Source organism: Parasteatoda tepidariorum, chromosome 9 (genome assembly GCF_043381705.1).
Source record: "Parasteatoda tepidariorum isolate YZ-2023 chromosome 9, CAS_Ptep_4.0, whole genome shotgun sequence".
Lineage (NCBI taxonomy): Eukaryota > Metazoa > Arthropoda > Arachnida > Araneae > Theridiidae > Parasteatoda > Parasteatoda tepidariorum.
The window spans coordinates 56,647,064-56,670,840 of record NC_092212.1 but is presented as its reverse complement, the minus strand read 5'-3'; the positions used below and the strand labels follow the sequence as shown (position 1 = coordinate 56,670,840).

The window sequence follows — 23,777 nt, the reverse complement described above, 5'->3', positions numbered from 1 at the left end:
TCAATAATTATATTTGATTTGACTTAGTGTCGAGCTTGTTCTTTGGGAAACTAAGTTCTTATCTTTGAATTTAATATTTTCTACAAACAATTGATAGGAGAAAAGTATCAACTATGTTACAACATAGGAAATGTTTTAGGCTCATTACAGAAGCACTATTGATAAGTTTTGGTAATATTCGTAATTTTTCAGAAATATTTCAGATTTATGCATTTATTTATGAATTAAATCAACAAATACAATTCAATATTTATCTTAGTTAATTTCAATTAAGGCTTATACATTTTTAAAATTTTGAAAAAGTAAGTGTTAAAGTTTTATTGAGTGAAAGATATCTGAAATTATTTATTACAATCTGTTTTGATCTAAAATATTATTTGTTTGATTTTTGATAATGAAAAACGCGAAAATATTTTGAAAAATATAAGTATTGAAATATTCCTGTTTCTTAAAGTAGAAAAAACAAAATTGCGCGATTCGTTTGCGCTTATCTGTGCTGTAACTATCCTACGTATTGTTATTATTACGTATTTGAGATGCTTTTGATTGAGATACCAATTGAAAAGAGATTTTTGATAAGGCCGGTCTATAGTCGCAATATAGACCAGCGTAATTCTTCATTTTTAGTGTAGAAAGTTATTACTTAATTCAACACGCACTGACATTAATGCACAAGCATTTATCAATAGTTATATTTGATTTGACTTAGTGTCGTATTTGTTCTCTGGAAAACTAAGTTCTTATCTTTCAATTTAATATTTTCTACAAACAATTGATAGGAGAAAAGTATCAATTACGTTACAGCATAGGAAATATTTTAAGCTCATTACAGAAACATTATTGTTAGGTTTTGGTAACATTCTTAATTTTTTAGAAATATTTCAGATTTATACATTTATTTAAAAATTAAATCAACAAATACAATTCAATATTTATTTTAGTTAATTTCAATTAAGGATTATGCATTTTTAAAATTTTGGAAAAGTAAGTGCTAAAGTTCTTTTTTTTAAAGAGAAAAGATTTAAAATTACTATACAAGTTCGTGAAAGATTTATTTTGAAAATTGATTTTATGGATTACTTTTTATTCAGTTTGAAACTGAGCTAAAAATTAAGTACAAAAAATCCGTATTAATGCGAAAAAAAGTGCAAGAAATACTTCAGAGAATTTCGTGTAGTATATATGTAAAAAGAGTGCAAGGTATACGCAAAGAAGAAAAAACCAGGGCGAGGAACATTTAAAGAGCAAAAACAAGTGCAAGGAATATCTGTCAGAATTTCAGGCAATAAAAAATAGGCAGTAAATAAAAAAAAAAGCGAGAAAAGAGAAGGAAAAACATAAAGTATCCCATAAAGATAAGCTTCAGAAAAGAAAAAGAAAAGAAAATAAGAGAATATGAGGAAAAGAGAAAAGATACTATATAGAGATTAAGTATTTTATAGTAGCAAAGAAAACAAAATCATTCAAATTCAGCACTTAGAATGTAGTACCCTCATCAGCTTCTGTTAAACAATATTGTACTAAAGTTTTAATAGAATTTTCTTGACTTTGATCTCCATTGTCGATCTTGATACTTGATAAGAAAGTTGCAACTTGATCCGCTTCTGCAATATCTCTTAAATGCTGACATAAAAGATAATAAATCATGTTGCTGTTTCCACTTTCTAATGATTTGTATACTTCTGAGTGCAATTTAGCGAGATCTATTAACTCTTCTGTTGGTACATCACTGACAGAATCTACAAAAGCACTAAATTTATCAATGACTTCCAATGCTGCAGCTTGTGATTCCAAAGTGGTTATCGGTTTATCGGCACTCAAATTATATTTCTCGTTCGTAAATTTTCTGACTAGTATATCAAACAATAGTAACATTCCATTTGTGTCGATATCCTGAACCATTGAGCTTCCAGACTGGGAAAAAGATTTGTAGTCCCTGCTTGGATTTGCTGACAGGGAGTTAGAATTGCCAATAATCTTAGAATTGGTGGACGCATTACGTAGAAAATATTTAGGCTGATAAGTATATGAATCATGAGCCTCAATATTACGTCTAGACCGAACGTCTATGATTTTACAATGCGTTGCTTCAGGGTCTTTTTCTTTTTTCACGCACCATTCTCCCAATTTGTCAGCAGTTGCAATTGTTTGGTTAATTGAAACTTCTGCTTTGGGATCATTTGCTACGATTTTTAATAAATCAAAATAACCTAATTTCTGAAAAACTTCCAATGGTAAAAAATCTTTATATTCTTCATATTCAACAAAATCTTTGTTTTTATGGTAATGATAAGTGCTAGCGAAAATAAAGTCAACAGAATATTTCATTATTATTTTCCCCTCTTTAGAATTACCATCGACAATACTCGGATCTTTATTTACGGCTGCTTCTATAGTTTTCAAATTCATATTTTTAATAGCATATTGAAGTGGTAAAAAGTTTTTGCTATCATAAAGCTTCATATCTGCGCCTCCATTGATTAAAAGTAACATTTGATCTGTCCTATCTGCTTTTGCAGCCAAATGTAAAGGAGTAGAACCATCATCGGATATTGCATTTATGTTAGCATTTTTATCCAGCAATTTTGCAGTAAAATCCTTTTCTGATCGAAAAGCTGCAAGATGCAGAGCAGTAAACTTCTCTTTTGTTAATGATTCTATATTAGAGCCTTTCTTTAATAATTCATCGAAAACATTCATTTGACCAGTTGCAACAGAAAGATGCAGAGGCGTGTAATTTTCCTTGGAAGGTATTGTAAGGTCAGTCTTTTCGTACTTGAGTAATTCAAGGACAGCACTTTCCTGTTTGAAATAAACAGCTGAATAGAGGGGTGTCCAATTATTATCAGAAGTTACTACGTTGATATTAACTTCTTTGACTTCATCCTTTCCTGATAGAAGATATTGTATCATGTCTACATTTCCCGCCATTGCTGCGAAGTGAAGAGGCGTCATGTTGTTTATATTTCCAGCGTTTACCTCTACTTTGCCACTACTTAACAAAGCATCACAGATTCTTCGATCACCTTTCATAACAGCCAAGTGGAAAGGAGTCAAGCCAAAATCTGACTTGGCGTTAACTAAAATTTTATCGTCATCAAGAAGCAACTTAAGGGTTTTTGATGTTCCTTGAACAGCGTAATGTAGAGGTGTGTATCCTGATTTTTCGGGTATATTGATTTCTATTTTATTGCTTGAAAGTAAGTTTTTAACTGTTTTAAAGTAACCTTTTTTTGCTGCGATATGCAATGCAGTTAATTTATCCAAATTAGTTTGGGCATTTACGTTTGCATCATGGGTAAGCAAAAAGCTCACGAAACCGGCATTTTTAGTACTAGCAGCAACATGCATCGCTGTATACCCTTTTTCATCGCTAGCATCAAATAATTCTTTTTTTACGTCCAAAAGAAACCTCATAGCAATCTTTACATTTCCACTTTCAGCGGCAGCATGCATAATGTTTCTTTTCCTTTCAAAAACTGCAGTCATATTTGCTCCAGCTTCCAGTAAAATAGGTATATATTGTAATGGTTTAGTTTGATCTTTGCTTCTCGCAGCATCATAAAGATCTCGATCAATGTCTCGAAGTTCCGTTTGCGATTTTCTTAAAATTCCTACTAGCTGAGGTTTCTCTTCATTAAACTTTCGAAAAACAAGCCTTTCTCTGCCTTTTTCATCCCTGGAAATATGCAGTGTAGGGTTTGCTTTTCCATCTACTTTCAGCGGCTCTGTCCACTCACTAAATTTTGAATAAGTTCCATCCATTCTTAACTGAACAGCATACCTTACTCTAGATTTATCATCCCAATCGCCATAGTTGGATGCAATATCAGGTTTATTAAAATCGATATCAATTACAGGTTCCGGTGTGTCTTCTATGACAGTTAGAGTCATTTGTGAAATATTGGTTTTGAGGTCAGTTAACCCATCTATTCTTTTGGAGATATCAGCATATAATTCATTATTAACATCGCTAATAAAATATTTATTTTTTACGTCTTCTAACGTCTTGACAACTTCATTAATTAAGCCGTTGGTTCCAGTAAGAGATGCTTTGAATTCGCTGAATGTGGTTGCTAAAATATCGAATTCTTCGTTGAATTCCTTGTCTTGTCCTCTTTGATAGTAATAATCAGCGAGATAAGAATGCTGTTTCAGAAGAAAAAACATAATCGATACGTAGGTTTGAGTTCCGTAAAATAAGGCATATAAAGCTTGAAATGCTTTAGAATCATCAGCTTCTTTTGGAATAGCAAAATTATTGTTTTTATCCATGAGTTCAAACAAATATGAATGCAAACCTCTTGGCATTCTGACTTTTTTTAAATAATCAAGAATACCGTCTTTCTGTTTTAGACGAAAAACGAACTGATATGCAGGGAGTATGCTTATTTCGTTTCTACTTTTTTCAAAATATCGAGAAAAATCTTTAATTTTAAATAGTATTGTTTGTATTTCGCTATTTCTTAACGTTTTTAGTACTGTTTTGAATCCCCATTTCATATCTACTCTGGTTTGTTCAACGGTAGTTAATGTTTTAGTCACCATTTCTGTTACTTTTTCCATCGCTTCTGTCATTTTGTCAAGCTTTCTATCAACTTCATTAAACCGTTTATCCATAATTAATTTGATCTCATCGAAATTGACATCATCACATTCCATGGCTGTAGCTGCAATGTTCATTCCGAATTCCGCTACATGTGCTATAGCAGCAATTCCTGAAGTTACTATTTTGGCCCCATCTGTAACTAGAGGGATTTCTGGGATATCACCTATCAAGTCAGTGACGAGCCCTGTTGCATGACCAGCGTACTCTAAGGCTTTGCATGTTTTTTTCCTTGACTCAATTTCTTCCATTGCCGTTTCATACTCGGAATCGGGATCATTATCGGAATCTCGTTTAACTATAGCTAAAGTAACAGCCGTCTGGTTAATACGCATTTCGAGAGATAAAGAGTTTGGCTTTACTTACCTGACTATGGGAGATTATTCTTGAAACGAATGGATAAGTGTGGATCAGTGAAGATTTATAAAGTTAATTGCCATCTGGTGGGTGTTTTTTTATGAGTGACACTTGATTCGATTTTACTGTAGGAAATCACTACACAGCTTGGTAGCTGATGACAAAAAAAAATGCTTATTGTGTATTCTTATTCACTTAGGATTGCTGTCAAACATTGATACCAATAAGTTTTGGGTTGGAATTAGATGAAAATGTCACAGGGTTTGATTTTTTTTACATTAATTGACAGAACAGATGGCATTTTGACAAAGAAAAAACTTCTGGAAAGAAATAAAGTAGAAGAAGGTTTTTATTGCACGTTTTTTATGGTATGTGTTATCTAAGACATTTTTGACATATGAATAAAACAAAAACATATTCTGAATTTCTTATTATTACTGATATCGAATGTGATAATTAACGATATTGAATTATTTTATTAATACTATGATTATATTGTTCTATTGATTGTATTATTCTATTGATTACATTATACTATGATTATATTACTCTACTGATTATATTATACTATGATTATATTATCTATTATAATCATAGTATTTTATTATAATCATAGTATCTATTATAATCATTGGAGAAATATGAATTTCTATGAAATTTTCTTCTCAGCTTTAAAGCAATAAGTAGAACCGGGATAACCAGGCAGGTAGGGTGTTGTTCCGAGAAGTCGTAAGTTCGATCCCCATCGGTCGAAGACTCCCCATGCTCAAAACTGTGATTGATTCCCGCTAAATTTGCCGGGGTCACTAAGTCCTACCTTTGGAAGTGAGGGGTTGGAGGTTGATCGTGCTCTGGTTTAGGTCAAAATTACAATCTGTGGATGGATGGATGGTTTGTGAATGTGTCTTTCCTGTGAAACGGGTTATGATGTATGTATGCTGTTTCCGAACAAAAAAATGTATAAGAATCAAAGTACCTTAAAGTAATAAAAAATAAGATTTATGGTTTTTGAATCATTAATTAAAAAACTACACATTTGTCAATTATTTTATTACTGTTTAAACTGATGGTAGCTGATTTGGTTGATTTTTATTACGTAAACGATGCAAAAACAAAGGTATTTATCAAAAATTTAGAAACAGACAAATGTATGCTATTTCACTACCGTTCGAAAACTGGGGATTGCAGAACAGTATTAGTATAATTTTGGCAGAAAAAATTCAAACAGAATCTAATCTATCGCGCTCTTTATATCTGAAGTTCTGACTAGGAGACAGTCTCGTATTCTACATCTACCGAAAGATACTGACAAATAAAGTTTACAGCCAACAACCGTTTATATGGGAAATTTAAATGAGGAAGATTAAAATTCTATTTATAATTTTCCCTCCCCGTCTCCACTCCTTCGAGAGTAGAGTTTGGCTGGCAGAGGAAGACTTCATTTAACTTTTACTTGCGGCTGGTACAAGAAGTGGACCAGAATGACAGGCTTCATCACGCTTACGCAAGCGGTTAAGGGTCAAGAATCAAAATTTGTATATAAGTATATTTATTCAGAAGAAGTACAATTTTAGGCCTAATTTTGTAATTTAAAATATAGGCTGATAGCTGTGCACTGTTAAAAAATTCTCTCAAAAAATGGTTAAATCTATCAATCTATCTATCTATCAATCAATATCTATCAATCCTAACACCAACAGAATGGGGGTTTGAATCCCAGCGTTGACACCATATTTCCTCTATTCCCTTCAACATATGAAGGGTTTCCGGTCTCCCCAATTTGCGTCCTTGGGTTCTTCGAATTCGATACTCATTCTCATACAGATGGTAGCCCTATAAAGCTGCCAAACTAATGAAAAAAACATCCACAGTTTATTTGAGAAAACACAACTCATTCAAACCTAATTCCAATGCGCATTACCAAATCAAAAAATCTAGCTTCAATATCCAGTTGATTCCCTTTGTATGGTTTCGAAATCATGCTATTTGTAAATGGTTTGCAAAACGTAGGGGTAAAAAATGTTTTTTTACTGTTAAATTTAAGGTTAATTGAATGGGTAGACTGCTGCCGACTATTTTACCATAATTTTAGAATGGAAATTTTAACAGTATGCATGTATTTTAACATATTTAAGATAGGTCCCACGAGTCTGTCTACAAAACTTCGTGAAAATATCTAAGTAAGAGAAAATCTGATCAAAAGCAATTAAAGAGCTTTACTTTTCTATATGCATACCGTTCGCTGATTTTTTTAAACACTTAAAGTCAAAATATTATTATAATGCCCGATTGTATTATTTTATGTTTAAAGAATATTTTGCTTTTCAAGGACATTTTTCAAGAATGAAGATAACTCTTGTTAATATCCCTTTTCAAAATTTTTTTTTTGAATTAAAGCCTTAAAAAATTAATTTTAATTTCTTGAAATGAATTTTCTCACTGATATAAATTAATGATGATAAGAAAATAAGAAGGCATGTTTGTAAATAATTTTAATAACAATTTATATATTCTCAAACAATGCAATTATTTAGTCATTTTAAATCAATCAAATTTCAATAATATGATAAAATTTTAATCAATCAAATAATCAATCAAATTTCGATATGAAATGTGAATTGTACAGTTGTAATTTTTTAACAGCTTTTTAACAAAATTGCTAGTTTCAAGTTCAATTTAATAATAAATTAGGGACTTAAAGTCAACATTACAAAGATGATATAATTTCAAAAATTAATATTATATGGAACACTATAATTTTGTTGCAAGACGATAAATATGCAAGTTTCAAAAGCAAATATGAGAATATTTTACGATAGAAAAATCTGTTAGTTTCAAGTCCAATTTTATTGCTAAGAAAAGACTTTAGGTCAATATTACAAAGGTTATATAATTACACAGGTTGTTATTATATTTAATAGTCTACTTTGATTTTAAATCGATAAACAGTCAAGTTTCAAAACTAAGCATAATATTTCATGCTTGATAACTTCTACCATTCATAAAATTTCAAAGAAATTTAGAAAAATACGTTAGGCTTAAATCCAATTTGATAAGCAAAAGTGACTCGATGTTAATATTGTAAAGATTATATAATTACACAGGTTAATATTCGATTGAATACATTTGGCTTCAAGACAATGAATAGGGAAGTTTATAAATAAAATGTAACTATATTTTGAATTCAAATATTATTATATAGAATTCATATTACTTTGTATTGTAAATATATTTGTTGTGGAAATAAAGTTTAAAAGTATAGGATCGTGTATACATTTTTTTAAAAAAAATACAAGCAATTTTGGATACAATGGCATTTTTCTCAACCTGCAATAAGCATTCATAATCTTATATTACAGAATAAATATTTCATATGAATATATTGAAAGTTCCAATTTAATGTAAATTTAAAGAAAAGAAAGTACATTTTTGAAGTGATTATAGAAACATTGCAAATGTTTTTGTTTGTCTTTTATTGTTGTATTTCCTGTGTTTAAGAGTCGTGGAAAGTAGACTGCTTTGGAGTCATTAGTTTTTGCTAACACTTCTGTATTAGGGAGTAGTTTTGATCTCGGTTTTTAGAAACAGGAACATTTGATATGAGTCTTATCAATAAGGATTTAGCTTTCTTAGGTTCTACAATTTTTTAAAGAAGATCATAGATTGAGAATTATATTATTATTTTTATCTTCAAAAGATTTGTATACATCTGAATGTAACCATACGAGATCCATTAACCTTCTGCCGGCCCATCTGCTTAATATTTAAACATAATGTTAATATACTCTTCTACTTTTATTCTATATTCAGAGTCTTGAAATTAGTAAGCGGGTACCGGTACTTTGATATTTCAGAATATTTTTAAAATATAAGCGTAAAAAATACTTTTTAAAATTACTATGTTTGTATTTAAGAAAAAAATGTATGTATGATTCTATACTCTTAATTTTTAGAACATATTTACAATATATATTACATATTTAGAGCATATTCAGAAAATATTTACAATATATTTACAATACGAAGTAATGCGAATTCTATATAATAATAAATAGAACAATTTCCAGTTAACAATATTTAAAAATAAAACATAGTTAAATTTTATTTGTTACTTTACATTTATTTAAATTACTTAATATTTCTTTAAATTACTTTAAATTTCAAGAGCGAAAAATTGAAATTGCTTTCAATACTTTTATTAAAACTTGCCAACATTTGTGAGGATTAATAAAATCGTGAATATAAACTGCCAGAAATATAAATTTAATTGTTATTCTATAAATTACTTTAAATTTCAAGAGCGAAAAATTGAAATTGTTATCAATACTTTTATTAAAACTTGCCAAAATTTGTGAGGATTAACAAAATCGTGAATATAAACTGCCAGAAATATAAATTTAATTGTTATTCTATAAATTACTTTAAATTTCAAGAGCGAAAAATTGAAATTGCTATCAATACTTTTATTAAAACTTGCCAAAATTTGTGAGGATTAACAAAATCGTGAATATAAACTGTCTGAAATATAAATTTAATTGTTATTCCATAAATTACTTTCAATTTCAGACAGCAAAAAAATTAAAATTTCAATCAATACTTTTATAAAAACGTGCAAAATTTGTGAGGAGTAATAAAATCGAGGATATAAACTGCCAGAAATATGAATTTAATTGTTATTCTATAAATTACTTGAAATTTCAGACAGCAAAAAATTGAAATTGTGAGCGAAACCGTTATAAAAATGTGCAAAATTTGAAACCGAAAGAAGCAATTCAGAAGTAACAAATTTCATTCCTTATTAGCTTCAGATAAGCAGCGTTGCTTTACGTTGTTAATAAAATCTTGATTTTGGGAAGCATCGGAAATAAGAGCTGAAAAGAAATCTTCCATGCTCTCAGGATCTACAATACTCCTCAACTGGTCACACAAAAGACTGAGAATTATGTCGCTCTTTCCACCTTCAATAGATTTGTATACGTCTGAGTGCAATTTGGCGAGGTCTATCAGCTCTTCTGCAGGCACATCACTAACGCTGTCAATAAATTCACTAACCTTTTCAACAATTTTCAAAGCTTCGGCTTGAGATTCTAGAGCAGACATCGGAGCGTTTAATTTCATATTATACTTCTCATTTGTTACTTTTCTCACAATCAGATCTAGCCACAGCAACATACCATTTGTATCAACATTTTGGACCATTGACGTTTTAGCATTTGAAAAAGATTTTCTGGGATCAGCGAGTTTTGACCCAAGGAGATTTGGACTCATCACATTCTGAACTGGACCGGTAGAGCTCTGTGCTAGTTGAAGCTTAGAGTAGACATTGTTAATGTCACGTTTCTGATGGAAGTTAGGAAACGTAAAACTGCATTGCTTTTTATCTGGGTTCTTTTCTATTTCAAGGCACATTATGACTGCATCGTTAGCCATTTCTATCGTTCCGTTAATTAATTTTTCATCATACGATAGAGTTCTAAGTAAATTATAGTAACCCAGTTTATGAAAAGCTTCTAAAGGCGGTAAATTTTTATATTTTCGATATTCAAAGGAATCTTTATTTTTGTAAAAATCAAAGATACGAAAGAAGACAAAATCAAGACAATATTGCCCTACTGCTATACCTTCCGTAGTATTGAAATGAAGGATATTTGGATCTTGTTTTACCATTGCATTCATTGCTTCAAAGTTCATATTTTTTACAAAATAATAAGGTGGTAGTAAATTTTCGTTATTAAAGAGTTTTAGACTGGCTCCCTTGTTTATTAAGAGAATAATTGGGTCCATCTTATCTGATATGGCAGCTAAATGCAAAGGAGTATTTCCATCCAATGCTTTTGCATCAATATTAGCATTCCTATCTAATAATTTAGCAATGAAATCTGCTTCTGGTCTTAAAGCTGCAACGTGAAGTGCGGTAAGTCCTTTTTCTGTCGTTGATCCGAGATCAGAAGTTTTTTTCAATAATTCATCGAACACTTTCATTTGTCCATTTGCAATGGAAAGTTGCAGAGGTGTGTTTTTCTCTTTGGAAGTTAAGCTTATGTCAACTTTTTCATTCTTTAGCAGTTCAAGAGCAGCATCTTCTTGTTGGAAATAAATAGCGGCGTAGAGTGGGGTCCAATTTGTATCCGAGGTTACTGCGTTGACTTCAACACCTTCAACTTCTTTTTTTCCTGAAAGGAGGTACTGTATCATATTTATATTTCCCTCCATCGCTGCAAAATGAAGAGGTGTCATGTTATTTTTATCTCCAGCATTGACTTCCACTTTACCGCTACTTAACAAAGCGTCACAAATTTCTCGATTGCCTTTCATTACTGCTAAATGAAAGGGTGTAAGACCAAAATCTGACCTTGCATTTACTGAAATTTGGTCTTTAGCAAGTAAAGTTTGAATTGTTTTGGGAGTACCACGGACGGCATAATGTAAAGGTGTATATCCGGATTTTTCTGGTTTATTGATCTCGATTTTATCACTGGAAAGTAAATAATTAACAGCAATAGAGTAACCTTTTCTTGCTGCCAGATGCAAAGGTGTTAATTTTTCTGAAGTTGTCTGAGCATTAACATCTGCTGAATGGGTGGCTAAAAAGTTTATGAAACCAGCATTTTTAGTATCTGCTGCAACATGCATTGGTGTGTATCCTTTATCATCTACCGCATTTACTAATAGGTTATCTGGTACATCCAAAAGATAGTGAAATGCAATTTTTACGTTTCCGCTTTCAGCTGCAGCATGCATGACGCTTCGATTCATCTCAAAAACCTGTCTTATGTAAGCCCCTTCCTCAATTAGCTTAGGAATGTATTCCAAAGAAATATTTTGGTTTTTACTTTTAGCAGCATTGTAAAGATCACGATCAATGTCTCGAAATTCCATCTGAGATTTAGTCAAAATACCAGCAAGTTGAGGTTTTTCGTCATTGAATTTTCGGAAAACTAACCTGTCTCTTCCGTATTCGTCTCGATTGATTTTAAGAAATGGATTTGCTTTCCCGTCCACCTTTACGGATTCCGTCCAGTCACTAAATTTAGAATAAGTTCCATTTTTTCTGAGCTGCACTGCATACTTCACTCTAGCCTTATCATCCCAATCCCCGTAGTTTGATGGGATAATAGGTTCATCAAAGTCGATATCAAGTACAGGATCTGGTACATCTTCTATGACATATAACGTCATATTAGCAATATTTGACTGTAGTTCTCGTAAGCTGTCTTGTCTCTTAGAGATGTCAGCGTATAACTGGTCTTCAACGAAAAGAATGAAAGGCTTATTTTTTACTTCGTCTAACGTTTGGACAACCTTATTAATTAGACCCTTGCTTCCAATAAGTGAAGTTTTGAATTCTTTAAATGTAGCTATCAAAATATCGAATTCGTCATTAAAATCTGCGTCTTTTCCCTCTTGATAAAAATAGCTTGCAAGGTAGGAATGCTGTTTAAGAAGGAAAAACATAACTGATGCATATGTTTGTGTTCCATAAAATAAAGCATATAATGCTTGAAACGCTTTGATGTCTTCAGCGTTTTTAGGAATCGCATAATTAGTATTTTTATCCATAAGCTCTAATAAATCTGAATGCAAACCTTCTGGTTTTCGGATCTTTTGCAAGTAATCAAGAATACCGTCTTCTTCTTTCAACCGGAATACAAATTGGTCCTTTGGTAGTTTACTTATCTCATCCTTTTTTTCTTCAAAATATCGAGAGAATTTGTTAATTTTACTGAGTATTGTTTGTATTTCGTGATTTTTCAGGCTTGCCAGTATAGTTTTGAAGCCCCAGTTCATCTCCGCCCTAGTTTTTTCGACGCTTCGGAGAGTTATAGTTATGGCTTCATCCAGTTTTTCCATCACCTCAGTCATTTTATCGAGTTTTTTATCTACGTCGTCAAATCTTTTATTCATTATTACTTTAACCTCATCAAAGTTAACTGCACCACATCTCATCGCTGTTTGAGCAATGTCCATTCCAAATTCAGCTATGTGTAGTATCGCTGTGATACCCGAAAGTACTACTTTTACGGTATCGGTAATAAGAGGCAAATCTGGAAGATCATCGATCAAATTACCCACCAATCCTGTTGTATGTTCAGCGTACTCGAAGCCCTTGCATATCTTTTTTCTTGTTTCTATTTCTTCTAATGATTTTTCATAATCAGCATTCACGTCAGCATCATCATCGGTGTCTCTCTTAGCAACAGCTGAAGCTAAACTCGTTGTATCAATGCGCATTTTGATAATCTAAAAGAAAATGCTCTCTAACTTACCTTTCTTTAATTCTCCAACAGAGTGATCTAGCGAAATACGAACTTTAGTTTTTATAGTCTCAAGCCATCTGTATACATCATGTTCTAAAATTAAATGGAAGAACATTTATATTAAACACAATGCTCAATTTAATTGAAATGTTAAAAAAAATGTGCTTCGATCTCATCTAGAAATGTTATTAAGGTTAATAAGTTTTATTTTGAGATAAGAATTACGTACCATATGTGAGGAGTTTGATGCACGTCTGTATTTGAATGGCAGATTAGATTTACTTTTAAGCAAGTAGAAAATTCAATTTTCTTTCAATTAGTGTCTGTCGCGGACTTTATATTAGCTTATTAACTCTTTTTTATAATGAAAATTTTCTTTTTAACAGCATTTCAATGGCAAGTTTACATTGAAAACGCAATTTACATATGTTAATATTCATTTATGGATTAAATTAATCGCTTCAATTTACTATATATTTTTATCATTTAGTATCATTTAAACTTAATTGGTTGTATTTTTTTACTTAAAATATTCGTTTTTTTTTCTAAATATGCCTAAATAAACAAAGCAATCCTTAATCTGTATTTATAATATGTATTATATTTTAAGAATCCATTATAAAAAATATTCGTCTTTTTCCTAAATATGCCTAAATAAACAAAGTGATCCATAATCTGCATTTATAATATGTATTATATTTTAAGAATCCATTATCAAAAATATTCGTTTTTTTACCTAAATATGCCTAAATAAACAAAGTGATCTATAATCTGTATTTATAATATGTATTATATTTCAAGAATCCATATTATCAAAAATATTCGTTTTTTTCTAACTATGCCTAAATAAACAAAGTGATCTATAATTTCTATTTATAATATGCATTATGTTTTAAGAACCCATTATCAAAAATATTCGTTTGTTTTTTCTAAATATGCCTAAATAAACAAAATGATCAACAATCTCTTCTTATAAAATGTATTATATTTTAGGAATCTATTATCAAAAATAAAGTCAACAGACCATGCACATCACAAATTACTATTTAAATGAAGGAAAAACAAAAGCGTTAACAAAACTATGTAAATTAATGCTTTAGAAGATGATGTTAAAAATATGAATAACAAATTCGCTTCCCCAAAGAAATCTGAATGTATTGTTAAAATTTCCTTTCAACTTCTCTTAGCTTCCATATAACAAACTACATGTTTTTAATCTTGCCTTTGCCGTTAGCTATTTGTCAAATTTTGATAACGTTTGATACATTATGATCACTACCTTAATTTGTTATTATGATAATGATTTGTTATCATGATGAACAAATACTTTGTTTTCGCCAAAATATTTTTCATTTAATAATAAACTCCAATCAATATCTTCAGTACTTTTTTGACAAGCATCACAAAAAAATAAAAAAAATATATAAACAAGAAAAACAATGAACACATTCAATAACTTTTTATCTAATGAACCGGATTTTCACGCACTGGAATTCAAATATTAACGGTTTGAGTTCTTAACTTAAGTATGCTTTTTGATGCAGGCGATGAATTTTAAGTTTCCAAAGACAAAATAAACGCACCTTCTTTGAACTAACATACGGGTTTTATTTTTCAAGTCTTTAAGCAATATTTCTCTTTAAATTATTTGTTTCCATTAGTTAATGGTATGTTTTGCTTAAAATAGTTGCAAGGAGTATTAGAAATATGTACCAGGCACACTTTGCATTTAAAATATACTAAAAAAATAGGTACACGGTTATTGCTGTCGTATATTCCCAAGACATATTCCTGAACTAACTTTTTGAGTAATTTGCGATATAATGAAAGAATTTCAGAAATAAATGCATACATAATCTGGTGTATTGTTACCGCTTACTTGGATGTGTGTAATGAATACTCTGAGTATTATTTTATAAATTTGTATATTTTGTTTTACACATCATTTAGTATATGTGCCCCACTTTTGTGTAATTACTGTCGTAAGTACGAAAAGTGCCAATAAAACACTATAGATGGCTCTAGTTGAATAAATTAAACTTCTAGGTTACAAAGAACAATCTTCTCTACAGAACAGTTTCACCTTAAAAAAGGCAAACTTCACCCTAAAGAATCTATTGGTGACTTTATTGAAATAATTACTGTCCCAATAATCTTCATCTAAGCAAGGGTTTGTAATTACTTTATTATTTGAGGAACTTTTAAAGAATTTGATTATGAATTAGGCGCATTTTGTCAGATTTCAATCAACAGTAAAAGAGAATTTTATTTGAAAATAAGAACGTTGTTTACATACATAAAAACACTAAATTTTAAAGATTAAAAGCAAACTTATGACTGTTTTTAATGAAGTTAAAGTAATCCAATAACAAGTGTTTAGATTGTTGAGAATACATTCTGTTTTGTGTACCAACTCAAAATCAAAATAAATCAAAATATTAACAAGGTCAATTAAAATGAAGAGCTAAGTTTCTTTTAAAGTTTCAATTTTATTTATTTGTAAATTTTTTTTTAAAATTTTTAATTAGAACTTTTTTTGGCATTTTTTGTGTTCCCTTTCTATACTTATTAGTGAGAATGGAATAATTTAGAATATTTGCAGTACTGCTTTAAATGATAATTTTAACAACATTAATATCTAAATTTTGTAATTTTAATTTTTTTTCTCAGTTTTTACTTAATAAGTTGTGAATATAAATAAAAATTTGGCTACTTAAAAATCACATTTTATAGAAATTCGAAATTTCTGTTCTAACTACTCGTTGACACTTCTTCAGTTTAGTTAAATTGCTTAAATATAAGTGATAAAATAATCACAAATAAAAGCTATTTTCGAATAAGAAATAAATTGAAATTTTACTGAGCTGATTGGATGAAAAGTTTTATTGATCGTAGGTACAAGATATGCAAAAGAAAAAGAGATGTGTCCTTAAAGAAAAAAAAAAATTCTCCCGCGGTCAATTTCTACTACTGAGCTGTGGTGACTCAGGGGATAAAGCGCTCACCTTCCAATGAGGTGACGAGTTCCGCCCTAGGTTCGCACCGACCACAGTGTGGAAGTAAAATGTCCTCAGTTTTAGACGGATTATGGGTTTCAGTCTCCTTGTCGTCAGGCTAACCGTGGGAGGTTTTTGTGGTTTCCTTCTCTATGTAACGCATATATGCATGCGGGTTAGTTCCATCAAAAAGTCCTCCACGAAGGCAAATTTCTCCCAATGCCTTGATCCAGGGATTCCCTTACAAGATATTCGAAAAAAAGGGACCTTTAAAAATGCTAGCAAGGTCAATTTGTACCACTTTCTAAATTATAATCGATTCAGATGAAACATACACATCATGGTTTAAAATGTGAAATAAGCAATATCTATGTTTATTCACTGGGCTAATTGAACGAAAAGTTTTATTGGTCACTAATAAGTGCAAAAGAAAAGAAATGTGTAATTTAAAAAATACTACCAGGGTCAACTTGCACCACTTTCTAAATTATAATAAATTGAGATGAAATATACACATTTAAAATGTGAAATAATCAATATCTATGTTTGTTCACTGGGCTAATCGGATGAAAGTCTTATTGGTAGCTAATATGTGGGAAAGAAGAAAAAAAATGTGTAATTTAAAAAAATACCAGGTCAATTTGTACTACTTTCTAAATTATAATAAATTGACATGAAATATACACATGTTTTAAAATGTGAAATAAGCAATATTTATGCTTTTAAATTAGATAAAATGGTGTTTTTTTTTCTGTTTACTGTCTTTACTATTCCTTTTTTAAGTACTGTCCTCGTACACGAAAATCGTTTCTTTTTATTGTTAAAATATTTTCATTGCTGATCACTATTTTGCATGCTTAAATTTATGATTTTATTGTAGAAATTATCAACATCAGGTTTATTATGAGAAGTATTTTTCCTAATTGTATTAGGCAAAAGTTAACGTTTTGAGAAAATCACCCTTACATATTTTGATTCCACGCTTTTAAAATATGATGGTAACTGTAATTTCGAAAATGGTTGGAGGTTTGGGCCCCTTAATGTTACCTTCTGCTTTTTCAATGATTTTAAGATATTTTTGAATTTTCACGACTTTATATTTCTTTTATTTGAGATATTTCTGTTTATTTTATTTTGTTTTTCGTAATATTTTTATGTTTTGCTTACTTTTTATAAATTTTTGTGGTTTTCTATCTTTATTTTATTTTAATAATTTTACTATTTACTGTATTTAATAATTTTATTATTTATTTTATTTTAATTATTCCAAATTGAAGATATATTATTTATTTACTATCTGCTTATAATTCAATTTATTTATATATCTTATTTATAAGTAATTTTTTATAAGAAAATATAAATAAATTGAAGGCTATAAATAAGTCTTAAGTCAATTAGATACAATTTTTTGAATTACATGTGCTATTTTACTTAAAGATCTTCTTTGATCATTAGGAAACTTAAATATTTTAAGAAAATTTTCTGCTATTTTTAAAGTTATTGGGATTTTATTTTTATTTTTAAGGGAAGTTTTAAGTTTCCATAATCTAGAAAATGTTTCTTGTAATTCGAGAATACTAATGAGAATAAAAAAAAATTATCTTCTGATTCAAGAATATGATCGTTATTTCTAGTTTAAAAATTTGATAACTTTTTGCATTATGAATTTTAAAAAAATATTTGAAAAGTTTTTATTTTTGAAATATATTATATTTGAAATTGATATTTTATATTAATATTTAAAAAATTTGCAAACAATTGTAGACCTCCACTATTTTTATTTTAATTATTTTATCTCATTTTATTAAACAAAGAATGTTCAGAAAAAAAAATGAAAGTTAAACAATTGTTGAATTTTTCTGCATTCAAGTGATTGAAAAGTAACTAAAAAAATCAAGAACCCAATCTTGAAAAATAATAAATAAAAATAGTAAAAAAAATCACCTTGAAGTCTCTGACTTTAGCATTGTGAGAAATTTTTCTCATTTGTGTTTCAAAATGAAAGAAAATGAATTGTATTAGCTGATAATTACTCTACAAAACGTAAAACCTTTTTTTTTACATAGATGATGAACACTTACAAAATAGAGTGATTCTTTGGTTTTAAAAATATAATTGATTTAGGAAATTTTTATAATGTTTGGTTTTAAGCAGAAAGATATTTTTTTTCTCTGTCGGCTACTTTTTAAGGCTAAACAATGTATCCTTAATGAATCAACTATACTTTTTTTAATTTCCAATGTAGCAGGGGATACCTAACTCCGGACAGAGATCAAGACAAAAGAAAAATACAAATACAGAAAGAAATGAAATATACAAAATGCAAAAACAAAAGCAAAACATCAAACACAAAAATTAAATCAAAAATTTAAATTGAACAAAAGGTCTCTCTGTCCTTCCAGTATCGGGAGTAGATGCAGTTCTTTGTGAGAATTGAACAGTTGAGGAGATGTTCAACATTCATCGTCGCACCACTGCGGCAGAGGGGACAGGCAGGATTATCCACTATTTTAAGACGGAAAAGATGGGTGTTTAAGCAATCGTGCTTGGTAGCAAGACGAAAGGGAGCTACAGCACTGCTTCTTGGGCAATCGGAGAGATTAAGGATGTCATTTCTCCACGATTTTTCTTTTGTCCGTTCATTTAGCAATGATATATGTGTAGTCTTAATTGCATGATTAATCATTAATGAAGTGGACTTATAGCTAACCAAGTTATTTGGTGCTTGATTAACAACGCAATCTCTTTTGGGAAATACATCCGCTTTTTCGTTGCCGGGGATACCACAGTGGGATGGAATTCATTGTAAGGCAATCGTTTTATATTTTTCACCTATCTCTGTCATTAAAGATCTACATTTCACAATGGAAAAAGAGCTAGGGGCTTGAAAGCAGTTGGCAATGGCCAGAATCGCAGCTTGGGAATCCGAGATGATGACAGCTTGATCGAAAAGAGAAGGACGAGCATTTAAATGAGTTAAAGCTACTTTGATTGCCTCAACTTCATCATCAGAAGCGGTCTTGGCTGTTCCCAACGAAAGATAGTGGGAAAAATGCTCACAGTAAATGCCAGCACCGGCAACGTCATCTATCTCAAGCCTTGAGCCATCTGTATATATGTGCAACCATGCTTCAAGAGGAAAACGATTGTCGATACTATAAGATTTTAAGCATGCGATTTTGGTAGTAGAACTTTAAAATCACTTTTGAACTTTCACGCGTAATATTTTCAAACTTTTTTGATTATAGTTGTAGCACTAGTTTAATAATTTTCTTTAGATTTTGCGTTGCCATATGTTCTTGAATCTCAAAAGTACTAATATACAGCTTTAGTGCTTTAATGTTCGAATCGCACTGCTTTAATGTATTGCTTTAAATTTTGAATTCAGATGAATTCACGCAGAATGAAAGTCATTCCACAGATTTTGCGAGACAAAAAAAAAGACCCAACATCTTAGCATTTTGTTACCTTTAATTAAAAAAAAGGCAAAATTGATGGATAGCAGCTATTTGATCTTGTAGTGCTACCTACTTTTATTAATGCTTATGCAAGCCAAAATTTTTGTAGGACTCTAACAACTCTTTATTTGTGATAATTGTCGAATCAAAAAGTTTGCAGGCGTGAAAAAACTTTGATCTGTACCAATTTTCCAAATTGGTTAAAAAAAAAGCATTTTTAAAGCAGAAAAATTCTGTGATTTGTTCTTTAAAAATAACTTATAACTTATGAATAACTAATTGTATATCCGTTCTTCTTAAGGAGTGAAAAAAGCTAATAGTCAATATAGGAGCAATATTCAATTCTACCAAATCATGCGCAGAACTGAAAGACATGTGCCAACTCAATTCGTGATCGCAACGCTCGAGTACGCCGTCTAGCGGGAGCCTGTAANACTGAATGACTGTTCATATAGAAATCGCAGGTATTAGTCTCATACAACAACGCCCCCTATAGTTCGTTGCGATCGCGAATTAACAAAACTAAAATAATTATCATTTATTACCCATTGGCAAAATGGATCTTGGTTAGGATCTGATGGCATCCGCACACTTTTCAACTGTGTGCAAGAGTAATAGTAAACAGTGCGCATGCGTCATTCTCGCATGCGTTGCTATGGCGACTGTTTCTTGGTTTCTTTTCATTTCTCCTACCAGGCATTTTTAATGTATTTACATAACAATAATTTAAAGTATTTTTTATATTCTTTTTATTATTAACGTATAATTACTGTCTTGACTGTGATTTTAATATAAATATGAAAGCTGAAGAAGGTAAAGTATTTTGTGACGTCTTGAAACACGTACGTAAGAGGATATGAAAATCAATAAGAAGACAAACATCAATTGAGATAGTTTTTGCAACCCATGATTTGAAATGTTGTGATGTTAAATCCAGAAGTCAATCGAGAAAGACAAAGCATTTCACCAAGGGGTAACCAGTGATCATAATAAGGGGATCACAACTTTCTTGTTTAATTTGTTTTTTTTTTCTTTTTTTGATTTTCTGTTACTTTTTTGTCATTCCTGGTTGCTTAATGTAATTTGAATAAGTAAAACATGTTTTAAAAACTCATGTTCATCAAAGCAAAACTTTGCCGTATTTAATATGCTTTGTTCATGACCCCCTCATGATAGTCAAAAATCAAGCTATTTCTTCGGTATTTATAGCTTTCCACGTTTCGCAAGAATCCTAATATCAAAGTACCTATAGTAGGTACCTTGATACTTATACTAGTATAGTGTCTTAAAACAGCACAAATTACCGTAATACCAGAAGTCGTACCATAATACCAGAAGATAATAATACTAGAAGAAATTATTATCAAAACTAATTAAGCATCAATGACGTCAATAACTGTACGGCAATTTTTAACATTTCTCCAATTCCCAACCAAACAAGTACCTTTTCATTATTAAATTTGCTTTTTAGAACAGAACTTTTTTCTAAAAGCAAAAAATTCAATTGCAGTTGATTTCGAAGTATTATTATATTTGTTTAATAATTATTGTAACTTTTATTTTTGATTTGCACAGAAAATTCAAAATTTGCTTAAACTTTTCCTCTAAATAATAGGAAAAGAGAAGAAATGATCGCTCGGCTGTCATTGCATAAATGGTATGATGATTGCATATGATGGGTGAGTAAGGGATAGATTGTGAATTTTCAGTAAAACTGGGTACCACAGTTAGAATGTAATTACTAGTAATTTGTCAAAACTTATAATAATTAAACAGCGTTTAACTGCTTTGCTTTATGCTTAAATTAACACGTGAAATTTTTTTAAAATTAAATACTGTATAAGCGTTTTAAATAATATCGATATTTTTCTATTCAGGTGAACCATAATAGCTAGCTATTATATCTAGAAACAATATCCATGAATAATCAATCCGTGAATGAATAAGAAGTGAGTAGTCCTTGTCGATCGATCTCTATTTCAGTATTTTGTCGAAAGCGCTTTTTTTCACGAATTTATATATTACGAATTCATTTGACGATTTTTGATTTATATCACGAATTATACTATAACACATTTCTAATAGGTTTAACGAATTACATGTCATTTATTTGAATTCAAATTTATTTTAATGACTTAGTATTTACTAAAAAGATGCAATTTTTTTTAAAAAACAGGTTTTTATATGGATTTGAATGATTGTTTTGAATTCTTAGAATTTTGCGCATTTGCAATGTACCTAAGTTAGTAGCGAGCAAAACGAGCTTGGTTTGCGAAGCAAACCATATAAGATTGCGTAGCAATTTTTGTTGGTTGGCGAGCGTTAGCGAGCAGAGGGCGCAGCGCACTAGTTATACAATATTACTGTAAAAATATTTTAAAACTAATGAACATTGAAATATTTTATTTATTAACAATTGTGTACTTGAACTTCAAGAAGAAAAAGGAATATCACAGATACCCACACATGTGACCTATGACGTCAGCACCAGCTGATCGTTTATAAGCAATATGGTGTCTTAAAGTTGTGTTAAGTTTCACCACATTAGTTACAATGTTATTTAACACATTGTAATAATTCGAAGTTAATTAAATACAGAGCTGTATCGAGTTTTTTTAAAATATAATTCTTTCTCTTCTACGTCTTTCACTTAACTTAGATTTATTATTTGTTTATATATTCTATAGTAACCTTAATATATAATAATTATTTCACTTCCACTTCATTTACTTAACTTAGATTTATTATTTGTTTATATATTTCATTGTAACCTTAATATATAATAATTATTTCACTTCCACTTCATTTACTTAACTTAGATTTATTATTTGTTTATATATTCCATTGTAACCTTAATATATAATAATTATTTCACTTCCACTTCATTTACTTAACTTAGATTTATTATTTGTTTATATATTCTATAGCATCCTTAATATATTTTTCTTTTGTGTACCTGGCCACTTCGATGCATGATTGGTTTGTTTATGTTCTACATGGTTTCGTCTTTGTCTTTACGTTAAGTAAGAAATACATAGTGGAAGAATTTAAATTTTTGCGAAGGAATTTAGAATGAATCACTTATGTCAGCTGTGCGGGTTGAAAATTTATTCACTTAAAAATGTTTGTATTTCCTAGCTTTGAAAAAAAAAATTTAATTTATGAAGCTGGAAAATGTAAAAAAGAACATCCATGAATAATCAATCAGTGAATCAATAAGAAGGACCAGACTGATCAATTGTCCATGAAAATTGAGCAGATTGTGAAGTAAGTTTTTATTTTTCATCCAATGATTTTCAATATTTATTGTGTAGACAGTCTTTGTTAATACAACGAGTTAATTAAAACTTTTACCTTTCCAAATCATAATCATTTTTGTTGCAGAAAACAAATAGTTTCATCAATTTAAAAACGTTGATAATATATTTAATTACAATTTTATCGGTAAATGTGCGAATTATTATTTGAAAATAATCATTTCTATTATATACGCTAATTTTATTAATTTTATGTAATTATTACTGGTACTGACATCCTTAAATTTTTGCTGAATTCAATTTCTATGGTTTCGAGCCTACTCGATTCTTAATAGCTTTATTTTACGAAATTGCGAATTTAGGAATTTATTAGATGGGTTAAATATATACCTTATCATCTTCGATATTTAATGATAATGGAAGATTAAATTATATTTCTTAAATAGACCCTTAATTTTTTGTTTCTGTCGGGAATTGCTTAGCTCCAATTAAGCTAATTTGAATAAGCTGTTTAGAAACATTATTTAAAACGTATATATATATATATATATATATGTCATGTAATCCTACGTGATAAAATAATCATGAATGAGATAAATTTTTTGGGGCATATTTTAACATTTTAAATTGNTATATATATTATAGAAAATAGAAAATTAATTTTTTTTGTACTTATTTATTTAAATAATATTTATTTATATAATTCAAAAGCGGCAAAAGCTTTTATGTATAACTTTTCTAATTGGCATTTTTTTATTATTTTATTTGGTAATTTTTTTAATATGGTTTTTAACTTGGTATTACTTTTGATACGTCTTTATGTACACACTTTACAGTGTTATTCA

At 29.8% G+C, this 23,777-nt stretch overlaps 2 protein-coding genes across 2 annotated transcripts in view; both read right to left on the bottom strand.

Moving 5' to 3' along the window:
• Nucleotides 1-974: 974 nt before the first annotated feature.
• LOC107444646 (uncharacterized) overlaps nt 975-23,777 on the bottom strand; it is a 29,668-nt gene continuing 6,865 nt past the window's right edge. Inside the window, exons 2-4 of the mRNA XM_071185822.1 lie at nt 19,050-19,346; nt 13,231-13,314; nt 975-4,967 (exon numbers count right to left, since the gene is read on the bottom strand). Coding sequence (XP_071041923.1) covers nt 1,477-4,967; nt 13,231-13,314; nt 19,050-19,346 — 3,872 coding nt within the window. The 3' untranslated portion in view covers nt 975-1,476. The remainder of the gene's footprint in view (nt 4,968-13,230; nt 13,315-19,049; nt 19,347-23,777) is intronic.
• LOC122269057 (delta-latroinsectotoxin-Lt1a-like) lies at nt 7,441-13,253 on the bottom strand. Its single transcript, XM_043040403.2, has one exon. The coding sequence runs from the start codon at nt 13,193-13,195 to the stop codon at nt 9,752-9,754; it is 3,444 nt and encodes a 1,147-aa protein (XP_042896337.1). The 5' UTR covers nt 13,196-13,253; the 3' UTR covers nt 7,441-9,751.

What these genes read in the sequence shown, in the direction of transcription:
- LOC122269057 (XM_043040403.2), bottom strand. Translation starts at nt 13,195, where the DNA reads ATGCGCATTGATACAACGAGTTTAGCTTCAGCTGTTGCTAAGAGAGAC.